This window comes from Corvus brachyrhynchos, unplaced genomic scaffold (genome assembly GCF_000691975.1).
Source record: "Corvus brachyrhynchos isolate BGI_N302 unplaced genomic scaffold, ASM69197v1 scaffold229, whole genome shotgun sequence".
Lineage (NCBI taxonomy): Eukaryota > Metazoa > Chordata > Aves > Passeriformes > Corvidae > Corvus > Corvus brachyrhynchos.
This window is the reverse complement of record NW_008240042.1, coordinates 7,020,305-7,038,743: the sequence shown is the minus strand read 5'-3', so window position 1 is coordinate 7,038,743 and position 18,439 is coordinate 7,020,305. Positions and strand designations below refer to the sequence as shown.

The following is an 18,439-nucleotide window of genomic DNA, read 5'->3' as shown; positions in this document are numbered from 1 at the left end:
CAAACCTATCTTCACAGCGAACAATCTGCGTTTTAGTTTTTAAAAATAGACAAAGCCAACTGTAATTAGTTTGTATACATCTGAAGAAAGATTTGAATGGATTGTTAAACAGTATTAAAAGGGGAGCATACATTTATTAGTGTTTTAAAGTATTATTTTTTACTATATTTTAAATAGTAAAATGAGAATTAGTTTCAGTACTATTTCTATTAGGGAAATTAGTTTTCTAAGTGTTACTCAAACACATGTGGTTTTAATCAGAATTTTTACTTTACTCCAATGGAATCTGTAGTTTCATGAGAAGAGGGAAAAAAAAAAAAAAAAGGAGAAAAGAGGAAAGAAAACCAGTACAACAACATAGAAATTATCTGATTGCTGGGGGAAAATAGTGCCTGTGAAGATGAGGACCCAGATTGAAGGATTTAGAGAGAAGGGCAGCAAAGGCAAAGAAAGTCACATTAAAACAGAGATGCAGTCTCTGGTGGGTCATTTGAATTTAATCTTCAGAGTAATTTTCATGCCATTTAGCCATAATGGCAGCAGGGATAAAGAGGACTAAACACATTAAAAAGACAAAATCGTACAAGGAGGGATTTGGGCTTGTGGTCATTATATTTGATAAAATGCCATGATACAGTAGGCTGAGTTAGTGCCATACCAAAGATTTTTGTTTACAGAAAAAATGTGGTATGCAACAGGAGAAAGGTCTGTAGCACACTCATTCAGGGTCCATAGTATATTAAGAACCTGTCAATTACAGAGAATAAAGGATTTCCGACCTCAAAAAACCCAGGCTTGGATTGAAAACTTTCATCAATTCTCCACTGCTGTCCTTAACCACAAGCCACGATAGGATGCCTCTGAAGCTGGAGGGATGCTGTTCAGTGCTGCACATTTTTGTAATTCAAGTAGCCAGAACCCAGAGGCACGTGCCCATGGACACTCTTCAGCACCATTGCTGCTGGTGGGGAATGTTCATTTCCGTTTGGAACAACAAAAGGTAGATTTATGCATCTGAGGGAAGATACTGTGGATTATCTTATCCACAGACAGCATGGCAGGAATTCAGTCATTTCATGGACACTCATCTTAAGATCTTGTAATGTACATTAATTAATACTGAGAAGAGAGCTGAAGATTCCCATGTGTTTTCAAGAAAAGTTCCTGATAGTGGGGCACAAATTAATTCAGGGAGCTTCAAAACATTCTGTGTTTTAACAGGAAAAGGGAGTGAGACAAACACAGAGCCACAGAAAACCTGGTCAAATAGCATTAACTAAGGCAATAACCAGAAACAAACCTGGCCAGTCACACCAGAGGATAGGATATCAAGAAACTGCAGCAGCTTGGGACTTTGCAAAGAATAAGAATAAAAACCTGAAGGTTTATTTTTTTAGGCAGACAGGCATCAATTAAAAATATTTCTTTATTAGATTGTTGCTTTACAAATCACATGCAGACTGAAGTTAATTTCATCTTGCCTCAGTAGTTAGTGAACATCATGCAGAAACAAACAAAACCATGGATTTATAGAGCTCAAACTTAGAAAACACTTTGGTTATATAATTTAATCTTGTGTATTTTATAGGTCAAATGCTAAAATCTGTGTGAAGCCAATATAACAATGTTTGCTTAAAACACATCACCTAAGGAAAATCCAGCTGTGGTTTAAATATTTCAAGCAGCAGAGAAAATCCACCAAATCTATTACGGTGTTTATCCTGTGACTAATTAAACTGCTAAAAATACCTTATTTCTGATCTGAATGTATTCCTCTTAGTTTTTTGCTGCCAGACTCAAAAAACCTAGTTTATCATTATACTGGTTACATGAAAAAAATAATGAATCAATTAAATGCTCCCATATCAAAGTATGTGGTGGATAATGGTAGGCAAAATGAAAAATATATTTTTTCCAAACAGAATATATACCCATGATTATCAATTGATACAATGAGCTAAGTAGTAATCCAGCATCTGAGTCATCAAAATCTATCTGTCACTTTTGATTTGCAGTGAGGGTGTAAAGGAATAATCAAAACAAGCTTTCTCTTGAGAACTGATTCTCAGCAACATTGTGTGAGTATGTCTATGTGATGTAACAGTAGAACATAATTAGATTTGTGCTTCCAAATCATGCTAATATAAACAAGATGCTTTGTTTTCCCCTATCTCCAACCTATGGACTCCTTGTGGTTGCACACGTGGCTACAGCCAAAGGACATCTTGGAGGATCAGCACTAGAAAAGACATTACATTGGGAAACTTAGTGCTGTTAAAGAAACAAAGTATTTAAAAGCAAAGCTAAATTCACCTGCAGGTTGCTTCATTTGACTAACTTTGCATTTAGGACTGACTTAGGTACGATACAACAAGTAGCCACTGAAGGTAGTTACTGGTGGATACTGGGCTGGTATAGAGCCAGTTGCCAGTCTGAGCCAGACTTCCTGACCATAATTTAACTCTAATAAAGCACTTCCAGTAATTACTCTGTCAGTGTACTTATTACTGTTAATACTTTCAGCCTGAAAAGTAAGTTTGTCTATTCCATCAATGACCAGATAGCCAGAGGCACGTGGACTAAATGATTCAATAGTATATTCAAAAACATAGACCCCCAGATACGGAACATGGAACTTTCCAGTTGCTGGGGCAAATGAGGCACCGTAGTTGACATCCAGATTGTTAAATCTGATGGGTCCTGGAGTTGTCATTCCATATGTATGAGAAGCAAAAAAAGCCACCATAGGTGCATATCTGTATGATCCTTTTGAAAAATCTGGAAAGGAATAAATAACAATTTCAAGTGATGTTACATTGTACAAAGGCAACCTGGACCAGCCAGAAGATCAAAAGCAGACTTTCTGATGTCACATCATCCTGTGGATGGTGGACCTTGAGCAAATGAAACATAGTATTCCTGCATAAACACATCTGTCTATACTGGATAAAGAGTAATTTTCTTCACAATTAGTGCTTGGTGTATTCACCAGAGAAAAATTTTAGAAACAGCAAGGGGACTTTATGTTTGTTTATCTATGGTATCACTAAGGGAGCTTTCTTTCCACCCCACACCCCCTCCTAGTTTTTCCCACCCCAGGATCTCTTTCACTGTTCATGTGAGAGAGCTGAAGCCAAGAATTTCACCACAGATCTTAGACAAACACTGAGGAGGTTTAGCACTCATGATGTTAAATGAGGGAATAAAAGTATATGTGTTTCTCTTCAAGCTGAGCCTGCACAGTATCATTCCCTGTTTCTGTACAAATGATTTCATTCACTATTCATATACTGTCATGAGTGAAAATCAGCCTAATGACTGCTGAAAGATGCATAAAATTCACATTCCATGTGGCCTGGGTGTAAATTATTTATTTGTTTTCTGGACCGAATAAGCATAATTTCACTTTTTTTTCCCTTTTGAAATCTTTCAAGGGCTGCATCCTTTGTTGATGAAAGCCAGAGGCAAGCCTAACATGATTTCTGGAGGCCATAGTCCCACACATCCTGGTAGCTACTGGTATTTATAGAACATTTATGGCTGCATTGAAACTAGTATTCCCCAGCGATGTGATTCTACCTCCACCTTCAAAATCCATGACATCGTGTTCAAATATATCTATTCCACACCCTCCCACTCTGCACATTCCAGCAGGGAGCTTTCCAGCTATTATGGCAGGTCCCAAAACAATTTAATCCCATCATCTGGTCATATTAAAAAAAGAGATCATGAGTCACCCGTGGGGATTGATGTCTTCAGCACCAAAACACAGGACTCTGCTACTTGAGTTGTCACTCGTTAAAGTGAAACGTGAGACCTCTGACCAGCAAATGCTCTGTAATTAGGCCCTGGGGCAGAGGCCTGGACTGATGGTGTATTGCACTGCTAAATTCTGTACTTGCCAACACTCAGGGAATTGTCGTTCACCAGCTTCACACTACAGTTGACTCCTCCGAAGGGGTGGCGACAGGCACAGACAAAACTCTGCCTGTCATTGACACAGGTCCCTCCATTCTGGCACGGGGAACTGGCACACGCTGAAAACTGCCCTGTGAAAGAGAGAGAGGAAATCCAACAGCCTCAGTTGCAACATCCTGACAGTGAGACACTTCCTAAGTATGCAGTATTTTGGAAAGGCTCTTTATCAATTCACAATTTCTGCTGAAGTTCTTAGTGAAGGCCAACTTCAGATCCTGTCCAGCCTCCCTCTTTTCCTGAGCACAGCACACCTTCAGCTATCCTCCAAGACATTCAAGATTACCTGTAAATTCTAGGTTCTGCCAGCCTCAGAGGGTCAGGAACATGCAGTGAGAAAAAATGTCCTCCAAAGAAGTTAGATCAGGCTGCTCTTTCTGGACTGGGCCATCTTATCCTTGGGTGTACCAAAACAGATTTTGTACTGCTGGTGTTCAGGTTGGACTGTCTTGTCTATGGTATTTTTCACCCAGGCACGTCACAAACATTGCAGAAGAGTCAGGCTCCTGGTGATGAAAGGTCTTAAATGCTATCCCAGCCACTTCAAGTATTTGTCCGTAAAAAACTCCATAATTTCAGGATATCTACCAAGATTGTTGTAGGAATTTTGGATTGCAAGCAAGAAAAATTACACCAAACAGGCAGCTTTGCAGAGCACCCTTACTGAGGATGTCCTTGCCTCTGTTTCCAACTAGGTATGAGCTGGCCAAATTACACTCAGCCAATACAGATAAATCTGTCAGGCCAGTGCTGCTGAGCTCTGAGACAGTAATTACTGAGTGTAATTGAATAACGTGTTGTCATAGCAGTTTTTTGGGGGGAGAAAATTCAGGTCACATTAAAAATTAAATATTGCTATGAATAATTCTGAACACAAAGCATTCCCAAACCACACAGTTTTGCTTGCTTTTGGTATGGTCAAATAAAAGTCAGATATTTTAGAAAACAAGCCTTTTCTTTGCCAGGAACTACCTGCAGACCTCTGGAAAGAGAACTCCACACAGTCCTGTGATGGTAAATCTAGGTTTGTAGGTCAGAACCGAAAAAGTCTTGCAGAAAAACATCTACTTATTGCCAGGAAACTGTTAAGCTGGATTTCACATAGATGTTTCAGTAATTCCAGTGTTATCTTCATTTTACCAACCAGATATTTCACAGACTGCTGCATTAAGGCAAACTGTTTCTGTGTGATATTTTAGTTCAGTGAGCAGAATGCTGAGGCACATTGTGCAGTGACACTTGAATTTGCTCTGATACAGCATATGGATTTATAAACACAACAGGCATTCTTTTCACAGAAAAGAATGTCTGTTCTGTAATGTCTGAAATAAAGCAATTTAGGACTGTCATGACTGGGGTCACAGCCCAGGCAACTGGACATGAGGAAATAATGTTTTTTCTCTCAGATAATAGTTTGCTAAGTCCTTCATTGAAGTTATTTTTCACTCACATTTACCGAGCACCCACAACATTTCACTGATATTTACCAAGCATCCATAGATTTACCAAGTGTCAAAGAAAAGCAGAAAAGGAAGGAAAACAGCTGATTGTGCTGACTCTATCATATTCCCAAAATACAAAAGCTTCCTGTAAGAGCTGAGCAGTCTCTCTGCTAATTGGCCTCTGCTTATCATAAACAAGAAGTAAATCCAAGAATCAGGAAAAAGATCACTAAAAGGAAACGATAATGAGATTGAGACTAGTGCTTTGGAAGTCTGCTGTGGGGTGATTCTGCCCGAACTTAACCTTGGAGTTAATTCAAATTTAGACACAGCTTTAGCTACATTAAATTAACCCTCCAGGTGAAGCACTGCTTAACAGCATCAGGGAAGCTCCTCCATTTTCTAGAATAGGAGAAGTTGTGCGGGGGTTTGAGTCAAGTTAGGATTTTCAGAGCAAGAGGCAAACGCTGCAGATCTCCACTGCACCAATAATCTCCATGTAACTATGCCATAATAGCATCTTTCTGCTGTCATTTCTGGCTGAGGCTCCTCCTCTGCCCAGTATTTTCTTTTATCTTACTGAAGGGTGTCTTGAGACACCATGTCTGAATAATCTCCTTGGGATAAAGATGCCAGAAGGTTCAGATTAGGAAAGGATTTCCTACTATAGTAAATATTTTATTGTTACTTTATCTTTGACAATTTAGTAGTGTAGATGAGTAAAAGAGAGAGACTATAAATTAAAGGCTTAAATTGTAGCCAGTACTAGCAGAGAATAAAATGTAGTTGCTAATTACACTTATTATGGTAGCAGTGAGAAGAGCCAGTTAATGCTCAGTTTTGCTACTCTTTGGGAGTGCAAACAGCCAGAAGTTCTTTTGGGAAATAGACTGCCAGTGCTGTGCAAACAAATTTCAAACAAATAATGAAGCTCTGTCAGTATCTACCGGGGTGTTGTTAGAAGCAAAACAAATATTCAGCAATTTAATGGTCTCCTTATGGAAAGGATTGACTCCAGTAGTTCAATTTGGAAATTCTTCTGACCAGGAAGTAACCTACCAACACTTTCTCAGTATTCAGTTATCAGTACCTGCTTCTCAGGAAGCCCTAGGAGATTGGAAGAGCCTGAGAATCTACTAAACCACCCTGCTTGCACAGGGTCAAACTGGTTGTCAGCCTATAGTTATTAATCACCTCTGGCTTAGCACTCTCAGGCTGACAGTGGGCAAAAAGCAGGGAGGAGAGGTGCCTCAGCTGGTGCCCTCCACTTTTGGGTGGGGTGGACTGTCAGGACAGACCCGAGCTACCTGGACTTTGGCAACTCTGTCTCTTTGTTAAGCAGAGGTGTCTAATAACTCCAGTGGGATGATTTTAGGCCTACCAAATTAAAAACAACACAACAGTTTCATCAATCCATTAGTCAAAAGAGTAAATATGCGAATTTGAAGTGTATGTCACCAAACTGAACTGGAATAACCATCACATGTGTGCAATTAAAACACAAGATGGAAAACATTTGAATAGGTTAATTTAACTTGAAATTAAGTCTTGAATGATAAAGCAACAATGGAACTTTGCAATTCTGTTAGGAGTCAGAAATCTTGTGAAAACAAAATCAGAATTAAGACACAAAGAAAGTGAGAATGAAATGAAATTACCTCTCTCATAGATGCACTGTTTTAAATACATAAATATAGCACAGCTTCACTCTCAGTTATTCATATTGATGGGAGGGTGGCATAATCTGAATAAAGCAAAATCCATAGCTAATACAAGACATGCAACAAGAGAATACACTCACCTTTGGAAAGCACAGATTCCCTAGAGAGCAGCACTAATAGCAACAGGGAAATGGGAACTGAGCTGAACTGCCCTCACACTGCATCACACACTTCTGCAGAACAGTGCATCGGAAAGTAGGACCAGCCATAATCCACACCCAAGACTGATTAGTCTATATGTCTGTATGTAGATACATAGCAATACATATATATTAAGGTTGTCCTCTCCTCTATAATAGATATTCAAGCTGTCTTAAGATCATCACTTTTTTATCCACCCTGGGTTGCCATATCAGTCAGCATCAGGAGAAGTGTTGGTGCCTTCACCTCTCATACACGTATTGGAGCCTCCACCTGACATAGAAATCCTCTCTAGTTCATTCCACAATACGGGAAATCTGCAAAGGTTTATGTCCCTGCACATGCAATGCAAACTCACGTTGCTTTCTCGATTTCAACTAATTACTTAGGAAAGTATTACCTCAGGGTCAAATCCCAAACACATTAAAGCCAATTAAAACCCTAATCTGTTAGAGGAGGCTCAAATATTGAACATATTGGAGTCAATGAAAATTGTCATTCACCTCTTTCTATAGTTTTATTCCTTTTTTTTAATTGAAAAAGGCAGTCTGAGATTAAATACATCTTATAATTAGCCAATTGTGCCTTAGAGTTTCTTCTAGAAATTTTAGTAGAGGCAACACAAATCTCTGATGGTATCCTAGAACTTGCAAGAAAAATCTTTCATAGAGAAGTAAAATCTACCCAGGCAGAAAATGGATATTTGTTAATTAGGGTAATGGTCTTGGTTCTTTAACTTACAGAAATATAATGTGTGGCTTTGCTAGGCTTGAAATATTGTTAAGTACCAAATCTCATTATTGATGGAAAAGTCAGCATAAACACTGCTGTATAGAGAACTTGTATAAAAATAAGGCTTCTCAACATCAGCAAAGATCTGCACTTTATGTAAGTGAGCATATATCCAAAGCTATCAAGCAAGTTATTTGTTAAAATTGAGTATGAGATAAATAACAAATAGGAAAGACATTAATTCATCAATCTGGAGTGAAAACCAGAGCAGTTGGCACCTTTCTGTGCTCCAGGCAGGTAGCACTAGTGATATTTTCCAACAAAGTACATGGTGTGGGAAGGATCAAAGACATATCTCATTTTCTCTTAATTTAAATTTTGAACAAAGACTTTGAATTTCCATCCTGTGCATTGGCAGGAACAGACAAAACACAAATGACTGAGGAAGAAGTGCCATTTTTAACAGCAAAATATTAAAATTACTTTGTAGTGAGGATTTGACAAACCTTGGTGCATTTTTAAGTGTGATTGCCTCCTCTAATAGCTGTGTCCCCTCTCTAATTGAAAAGATAACCAAGGACTGCAATCCTTCAACGGGGATGGCTTTCATCAGAAACCAAGCTACTCATGGGATCATGGCTTTATAGAGGATCCTTTCCATTGATCATTGAGAAATGCTGTTCCTAGGTCAGGAAGACATGAAAGAGCAAAGTGGAAAGGAAGGGAAAAAGCATGGAGAGGGAAAAGGAGATTGCCCATGGCCTTAGCACATGAACAAGAGTAATAGTTCTTACTTTCTCTACATCTGCTTGCAGTAGGGACCAAACAGTGGTTTAGAAATGTTCAAAGGTTTAAGAGTACTTTACAGAAAGTATTCAGGTCTGGATCTTCAAGAGTATCTGGACATGTCTCTGTCATTAAGAAATCTGTCTAATTTTACTGTGAATTAGAATCATCTCAGTATTTCTAGTCACTCATCCACTCTTCATTTTCTGTATTGTGCCAGAAATTATATTTCCATAAAACATCATCTTGTGCTGTGGATTTTCACTCAAGCATGATTGCAAAAGTCATAACTCAAGAGTTTGTACTTCTGTGAATTCATTCATATGAATTCATTTCACATGATGGCATTTGAATTTAAGTTCAGAAGCAGATCACACTCAAAATTTCCTTTTTAAGAATGGCAGCTCCTGCTTAGCTGAGCTGCTCTCCTGGTGGACTGGAGCCAAATTTACTTTATTGGCTGGATTCCTGCTTTTTCAAGAACACACTGTTGTAACTAACTGCACTTCTCAAGGAAGTCCTGAAGGAGCCAGCAAAAGCCTCTTTACAGTCATTTGTATTCACTTGCTTCAGGTTTTTGATACCTTTCATCATTGCTGACACTGCAAAGTACTGATGCAACTCCATATTTCTCTCCCAGCTTGCATACATTTTTTTCCTACTGAAATTGCTAATTGAGATGCAGGTGCGACATTCTGGTTCTTCAGATTTGGTCTAAACTATCAGCTACTTTTCAAAGGTCAAGTTCTCAGCTGATTGCGTGTGCACATATATATCTTAAACTGATCAGATGGGAACCTATTAAGGAAAATTAAATGGAGCTTCTAGATGCCTTAGTGCAAAATCTCCTCATAAGCAAAATAAATTCTATTGTAAGCAAGAGACTAATCTCAAGTTCCTCTGAAACACTCTTTACAGCAGTCTTTAGACTTTTTATTTATTTTCAGTCAGGTTCTGCCACTCAGTTCATCACAATTGTTACATAAATCTTTATAAAACATACCTTGATTTTTAGTAGAGTAAAACGCATTACCTGGATCTATTGCATTATCTGTGTTTCTCTGGCTTCGGCTTTCCAGGCTCATGGTGGGTTTTGCTGCCACTTTTTTTGCTGGGGAGGGTTTCTTTATAACTGATTTCAGCGGCTTCTGAAGTTTGGTGATATTGTTCATTGCATTTACCATCGATATGTCAACATGCTGGGTTAAATTTGTCAAAATAGCTCCTGCTTTTACTTCAAGCACAGATTCAATGAGCTCCTTGAGGCCTCTCTGCAGCAGGGGGATATCTGGCTGAGCCAATTTAATTAGCACAGGTATGCTTGCGTTCACTTTCTGGATGCTGTTGTTGGCATCCTGGCACAGCCCCCAGGCCTCATGAGCAGTCTTGTTCACAAGTGGAATGATGTTTGAGAAACGGATCGACTTGGCTTCCAGGGCCTTGATCCTGGAACTCAGTGCCTGGAGCTGAAGTGAGACCACCTGCTCTTTCTCTGTTGAGGCAGCTTTCGGTTTTTTGAGCGAGACACAGTTGTTTGCCAAAAGCTTGGAAATTTTTGACTCTACATTCAGAAGGCGAACCTCATGGTCCTTTGAACCCTCCACAGAGTCAAATAGTTTTTCTTCCAGGCGGCTGATATCTTGTTGCTGCTTTTCCACTTTTGATGATGTCTCATTTAAAATATAGAAAACTCTACTGAAGTTGTGGAGGATACTTTTGTCAGATTCCTTGTATGGAAGATCAGAAAGCGATGGTGATACTTGTGAAGTAATTTCATATTTCTTGTTATAGAGCAGTGATTGGAGGGATTCATTCCACTGCTGGAACTGAGGAATGAAAGCCAGGAGGCTGTCCAGTTCCTCAGCTCTGCCACAGCAAACTCCAGTCTCATTTCTTAGAGCATGTAGCATATCTTTCAGTACATAATTATCTTGAATAGAATCAATAGCACTGTTTATTACTATCATGGTCTTGTTTAATCCATCTTCTATTTCCATGGAGCATTCATTAACACGACTCTCAAACAGATCCTGATAAGCCTGAGATTCATTTTTAAGTCCTTCCTGAGTTTTGGAAAGTTCCTTCATTGCAGAACTCATTCTGTTAATGACAACAGTGAGGTTATCAAGTTTCTCTTTGAATTCTTGAGCTTGGATTTGTTGCTCATACTCAGAAGTCAGACTAAAAGGTACTCCTTGTTCAATCAAGGGTTGCAGGATCTCCATATCATAGCACAAATCATTAATTTGCTCATTCATTTTGTCCATCTTACTGCCCAATGGAAGGAACACATCAGAGAGACTCTTGTTTAGAACAAGCATGCTCTCTTGGACTGCTGCCAGCTGTGCTTGGAAATCTGTCCTGCTCTCTGACAACATGTCATCACAGACCCCCAGAACAGAGTCCCTCTGAATTTCCAGTGCAACACTGAGATTGCTGATCTTGCTATCTTGGACTCTTAAGTCATCATAGATCTCCAGTACCATCATGCCTTGTCTCTTTACTTTCTCATGCAGGGTGAACATGTACTCTGTAACATTGTATTCCATGACTTTATCTGCTGAGGGGATGCTTTGCCTTGAGGACTGTTCAGCTGATAACAGTTGTTCATGAGCATCTCTCATTTCAGTAAGGGTCCTATTTAAAGATTCATAATAAATTACACTTCTTGACTGTTGATGCTCCAAGTTAACTTCCAAGGACTTCTGCTTTTCTTGTAAAGCTTTCACAGGCTTGTCACAAGTGAGGGCCATTTCCTCTCTCATCTGCACCATATGACTCTTCAGCTCCAGAATGTCAAGTTCTGTTGGCCCACTATCTTTCTCCTGAGCAAATTTATTTTGGGTTTCATTCAGATGCTTGACTAATTCTTTTGTATTTTCAAGGTCACCTGACAAACTAGACATAGTCTTGAAAATCTGAGCCATGCTCTCTTGCATTTCACCTTGAAACACATGAAAGTGTTCTTCAACTACGTTTTTGATTAAGTCGTTAATACTTCTGGATTTGAGACCTTTGGAGAAAAGAAGAAATATGGAAACAATCAAACCAACTGTGCTATGACATCTAAGTTTTTCCCACAACGTGAGCAAACAGCGCTGCACAGAGGTGACACACATCCCTACCCCAATTTACCCACACACAGAGCAAAATTTACAGCTGAAGAATGTCAAGTCCCTGTTTCTACTGAAATCAGTGCGACTTTTGCTATTATTTTGAAAGGGCAAACTCTGACTTTGACCTCCTAGCTAAGTTGTTTCTGAGAACCAGAAGGAGATCTGTATGCTTTTGTGGCTTGCTCATAAAAAGTGATGTATCCTTTCTCCACTAGGGAAGCAAGGCAAAAACCATCTGCTTTACAACATTATGGTCAAGAAGTAAAAGCAGAGATTATTACCTTCCTGCTGTATTGTATGTGCTAGGTGACAATAAAACACACTATTGCGAGAAAGAAGCAAAATAAAAAAAATCAGCTTATTGAATATCTAAAGTTAGTAACACAACAACTGCTGCAAAATGCTGACATTTTAAAGGTAGAAACTTTACGGCTTGCATACTACGACTCCTTAAACAGCTCCTAGGAATTCTGATCCTGAAAAGCACTAGGCAGAAGTGAATGTGTGGGAATTCTGCCCCAGTGAACAACATGAAGGTATGTTTCCCATATAGCCTTAGAGAGGTCAAGGCAGGCATAAAAGAGTTCTGCATAACATATTTCAGTCAATTAGAGCAGTAGTTCTGCTCTGGTGCGAGATTAGAAGGATTTTTATTAATTTATTCTCCAAAGGTAGCCCTTATGTTCAACTAAAACACTGATGCATTCTGTGCACAATTTTTATAAACCCTATGAACATTTGCAGTCAGACTGTGACATAATGATTAAACTCTTCAACCTCTACAATGCCTCAATGACCACAGGTTCTCTGATTAAAACTGTATCAATAAAGGCAGAATTTATCTGTTCCCTACTTCCATTTTCTTCTCAATTAATTCTACAGACTGGAATTTATTTCTTCATCTCTAAAACACTGAGGCATGTTCTGAAAACTTATTTGAAGGTACATTCTCAGCAAGTGCAGTAAAACATCAGGAAATCAGACCCAAGTTTGCTAGCCCAGGAAAGAGCCACGTCAGAAATACAGCACGAACTTTCCTAAGAATTAAACTCCATTATTGTCAACTGAGGTCCCAAATGTCACAGCAATTTTGTATAAAGTATAATAAACAATAATGATAATACTGGGATTACCTTTATTGACTTCCTTTTAACTATCCAAAGAGCAAGTAAATGACTAGACAGACACATGTACGAGAATACGCACATGTATGTGCACACTGAAATATCTGAGAATAAAGGTGTCCTGGCAGCTGAGAGGAAAAACCAAGATACTAACCAAGTTCAAAAAACTGACATGTAGGAAAACCATTCCAAGCTATGATGTGGTCAGGCTGCTTTATGATGCTGAAAAGTGTTCTGTGCTCTGAGACACAATGAGCTGTGAAGAAAAATTTAATGGCTGTGGAAAGAACCAAGATTACTCTAAACCTTCTGTGAGGAATCAATTAAATTCCTTCATCTCAGCAACAAATCTTGATAACAGGCCATTCATCTGTGAGAGGTGTTCCACAGGTCTGCACTGACCTTTTCTTTCTGTGACAGCCAAGAAGGTGCCAGCCTCACTCTCTGCTATTCCTGTTCCATTTAGTTGGATAATGAGGGCAATATGGAGCTCAGCTCTGGTTTTTGGGTGTTCCCATTACCAAGGGAGTGTGGAGCCTGATAAACAAGACAGCTTTGGGTTTCTCTCCCTGCTGCTTGCTGGCTAGGACAACTAGGCAGGGACTGTGGGAGCACACTTGTCCACACAAAGACCTAACCCAAACTTGTGTTGTAGGTGACAATTAGGTATGCTGTAAGGCTTGAGCTAAGAATACATGTATGCATTCATGGATGTAACTCAATTTCTCCATTGCTCATTTTGAAATAGAAAGGTCCAAACTACCTGTGAAAGTTAAAGATTTCTTGCACTTCTTATGAGATTATAAATTTTAATTTTAGCTTCCTGGCTGAAAACCAAAGGGCGTAATTACTCTGTGTCAACATATACTCTCTTTGCAGTTTCAATTATTTGAAGAATAATGTGCAAAATAAATGTATGTACACAGGAGACTGAATTGAGATTATATATGCAGCTGTAAATGACATTTCTGACTTGAAAGTGATTAACACTCCATTATTGAGTTCATTTTTAAAGGAGTGTACATTTTAATAACGAAGAGGAAAGGTACGTATTAAACACAGAGTTAAAGGAGGAAGAAAAGAATAGCAGGAAGTAAGCAGAGTTTCTTAAATTAAAAAGAGAGCACAAAATTATTTTCCCTAAGTAAAAAACCAGAACAGCTGCCTGAGTACTGAAAGCAATTTTTAAAATGCACAACAGGTTTCACTAACAAAATTAGAGGAGCATATCAGTTACTCCAGTGAGTGTTGCCCTCTATCAACAAATGACATTTGTGTCACCAAAGTCACAGATGAAACCAAGAGTTAAAGACTTTTCAAACTGTATTGAATTGCTTGGTCATAGAATCAGACCTCACTCCTAAGAAACCCTGATACAAAGCTGGGCAGAACATTACAATTGCTGTGATAAGAAAAAAAGTGATGCATGGACTGTGAGCAAAGGACCTGGGCACACCAAGAAGAAAATGGAAAAGTAGGTGAAGAAGGAAAATCTCTGTATAACATGAAGCAACTATAGACCTAACTGTGCTTTGATAGCACTTTGCTTCAGGACAGCAAAGCCATACTGGGGAAAGTTGTGGTTTGCTTCAGGAGAGCTTTTAAGAGCTATTTTTAGCCAGTCTGATGTGCCTATGCTGCACCTGTGTACAAAGTTACAGGACAGCATGGAAGCTCCTTCCAGGTCCTGCTACTTTAGGATGCTGTTTATGCATTTGAGTACAACTCAAATATTTCCTGGACAGAAACTGCAGTTGCCGTTTGTCATTACACACACACGCCAACAGACACACTAACCTTTTCTTTCTCCCCTCCTGTCCTCATTCCTGATGTTTACCTATGTACAAGTCAAGAATAACCTGTACTGGAATGCTCATAATTAGAGCCAAGGAATGTAGTTGATAGCATCTTGTTCATTGGAGCTACTTGATTAGGAGATAGATTGAGAAGATAAATTAAAAAAAAAGGGACATCAGCTGGAGATTTTTTTTAAGCAGGTATAATGTAAAACATTGCAGGTAAAAACAATAAAGGCTTGAAGCACATTTTCAAAGAAGGGGAGGGGTTTGAACAGCACATTGTAATAAAGACTTAGACCCTGAAATACCAGTAGGGAGTGCAGAAGCAGAAACATAGGATGCAGAAAAACACCTCTTAGACTAGCATGAAAATGACAGCTAGAATGAGTGGAATATACGAAAAAGAATGAGGACAAAGCAGAAGGGAAATGGAAAATATTCAAAGACAAATTAAATGTGCACCCAAAGGTCAAGAATGCCATCTAGCAATATGTGGAGAGGTGAAAGCAGGTCACCGATCAAGAGATGGAATGAACTGCATACAAGAGAGCCATCTAGCATGTGCAGGAGCAGCTCAGGAGACAGAGGACTGAAAACACAAGAAATGAGATCCTACTTTGAGGGAGATACAAAACCACTTATTGTTTCATTCAGTTTTATGTCAATCTAAGGCACTCCAGAACCTCTGTTCTATTTCTAAACAGTAGAAAAGTCCTCTGGATTCTTAAGTGTAAAATATGGTTTGGGGAAAATTCCTGAAAAATGAGAAAAATAATGCACATTGAAGAAATGAAAGTTTCAGTGAATCTGTTTGTTAAGCAGCACTTGTAGCTGTGTAACACACAGGTCTTGCTCCAGGATTCAGGAAGAATGCATGCATAATTCTGCGGGTGAGGATCTGCCCAAGCTCCTGATCTCTAGCTGTGTCTTTCTCATATACTGATCATGTTTATCAAAGATAGCCTAATATGATCAGGGACAAATTATTCAGCAGAATGTTTGCTGTGTTATAAATACAACCACCACAGAATTCCTTATAGTTTGCCCTGCATGTGTGAATTACGTATCAAAGGATATTAGTTAGACTTGGTAGCAAAGCAAATACTGCATCCTTTAGTGGCTGCCAGATAAACAAAAACAGAGATAAGAATATTTGCAGAAGCTCTAAGTAAATTAAAATGCCTTGCTAGTGGCTTAAGTTACCATGTAGATGATGAAGTATCCAAGAATACAAATCTTTTGTCACTATGAAAAACACCATAGCAAATGTTGAAATAAACAAATTCCTCTCTTATGAAATGAAATTTAAAAAATTAGTTCTCCCTACAAGTGTTGAGTGATAGAACAGGACAGTCTATGAAGGTTTTTAGCTTTTTTTCCCCTGGCACCTCTAACAGGGTGAGTGATTACATTAATTTATTTTTCTTACCTTTTAGAAAAGACTGGAAGTCTCTGCCCTTATCTTCATTGATTTTGCCTTCCAGAGAAGAAAGCATCTTGCTCACATCATTCATTGCAGCAGCAATGCTGTCAACCTTCTTCTGTAGAAAAGTCAGTTTCATCTCCTGACTGCTAATCTTCTCATTCATTTTTTGAAAAAGTGCTTGGTTGGGGAACAAAATGAGAAGAAAAAACCCCAACAAGTAGTGTTAAAACATTGTGCAGTGAATTAAAAAAAAGGCATAATCGACTTGAGAGACATTAGCAAAAAGTGCGGTGAAAAGTTTCTGAATTTTTTGTTTTGAGTGAATCATCTTGATTTTTGTCATGTATCATTTATTAGTGAAATTCAGCAGCACAGTAGTTACTAATTACTGAAGCATATGTATCCATTATAAAGTATTTATGATTCTACAAGGGTATTCTGAATGGTTAGCATATTTTAATCAACATAATGCCATTCTTCCTCCATGTAGCACCCTACAGGGTACTCAGTTAACTCTCATTTAGTCAATCTCCTTTAACACAATCACAAAAGCATTCATTTTTACTTACCATTTATAACACAACTTCATGAATTTGCAAGGCTTGTGTCTGAAGGAACACATCATCTTTCCATTGTTTAGGTCAAAATAAAGACTTGTTCAACACAGAAGCAAGGCAGAAAAACAGCTAATAGATAAACTACTTTGCAATAATGACTAGTCTGTCATTAAAAATAGAAGCTCAACCTACAAAGTCAAGTTTATTTTAAAACCTGCCCGAATTGTTGCTGACACTTGTAGTCTCTTCAGGAATAAAAAGGCCTCGAAGGATGCTTTTAAGATAGGGAATGGCGAAGAACACATTGATGCTGAAAATTAAGACCCCACTCGACTTCAGCCAGGCGTCTGAGTTTGATGGGTGACAGGTACCAAACTTAGTCTGGGATTTTCAGAAGATGGTGATAAAATTAGGTATTTGAACTCCTGTAAACAAAGCTAGAAAATCTCCAACAATTCAGCCTAAATGGCCTATGTTTGACATTGGATATATTACCCCAAATGATCTGGGCTATGTATACTATGACTTAATAAACTGCTGTGGAAGAGATTCTTTAGCATTGCACACACATATTTATTAGTGTAAGTTTACAGTATTGCTATTGATCCTTTGTCACTTTTCATCACAGCATCAGTGTCTATTCCTGTGGCAGCAAACAGTTCTAATCAGAAATCGTGTCTAAGTACAGGGGTCTAAAGGCTCCAAAACATCCCAAGTTATATGCTAAAGGGCATATTCTTCTGATGACTTGTATTTTAGTATGTAAAAAATACATGTGTCTTATCTAACCTGGTAGCATATGGGAAAACCCAGAAAATGAGCTAAATGCACCCCATCAGCACAGATGAAGCAGGCCAACACCCATGAGAATGCTCTCCTGCAGAGGCATGTTGGCTGTAAAGGCCAGTATTGGAAGAGCCTGGAGAATAAGGCTCTTTTAGGTTAGGATCTTAGGATCTCCAACTGTGTTCTCTGCCCAAGGTATCTACTTATACAGATAATAAATAGTTTCTAACTCAACCATCTAGCTTGGACTCTGGCAATTCTTCTGACTGGCACTGCAAAGACAGGACATTGATAGACCTTTGTCTTCATAATAAAGCTTTGTGAGAGACAAACAGGTCTGGACACTCCTGCTTCTGGTAGAATTATTACTATGAGAAAGGGATTTGAATTCATAAGTGGCTCATGCATGGTCACCCAAACTGATAACTAACCTGCAGGGTGTAATGCTTTTTTTAGCTTGGTTTCTATCATTTCCCACTGAGGGAGGAAGAGAAGTTAGATGAACCTGAAAGTGAGGTTTTATGCCTGAAAGTGTCATGGCTGCACAGTGGCAGCTGGAAGCAGAATCTGGCTTATAGAGCAGGTGCTGATGGAATGACAGACCAGGGCAGTCAGTCCTGGCCCCAGGCCATGTTTGCAGGGTTGACAGCCAAAACAGGTATCTCTCTCTTTCTAGACTGACCCAATTTGATTTAAAAATAACTGAAAGGCAATTAATATGGAGGTTAGAGATTCCAATTCCAGATTTATTTCTCAGAGCATAATTCTACTAACAGAAGTGGCATGTCTCAGTGCTCTATCGATCAAGTTCACTTTTTCATAATAGGCCCTGTC

General features: G+C 38.8%; 1 protein-coding gene across 2 annotated transcripts in view; it reads right to left on the bottom strand.

Moving 5' to 3' along the window:
- Window positions 1-1,408: 1,408 nt before the first annotated feature.
- The window catches only part of MMRN1 (multimerin 1), a 39,878-nt gene continuing 22,847 nt past the window's right edge, over window positions 1,409-18,439 (bottom strand). For both annotated transcript variants that reach the window (XM_008641315.2, XM_017744268.1), the window contains exons 5-8: window positions 16,266-16,439; window positions 9,831-11,810; window positions 3,903-4,049; window positions 1,409-2,778 (exon numbers count right to left, since the gene is read on the bottom strand). In XM_008641315.2, coding sequence (XP_008639537.1) covers window positions 2,357-2,778; window positions 3,903-4,049; window positions 9,831-11,810; window positions 16,266-16,439 — 2,723 coding nt within the window. In that variant the 3' untranslated portion in view covers window positions 1,409-2,356. The remainder of the gene's footprint in view (window positions 2,779-3,902; window positions 4,050-9,830; window positions 11,811-16,265; window positions 16,440-18,439) is intronic.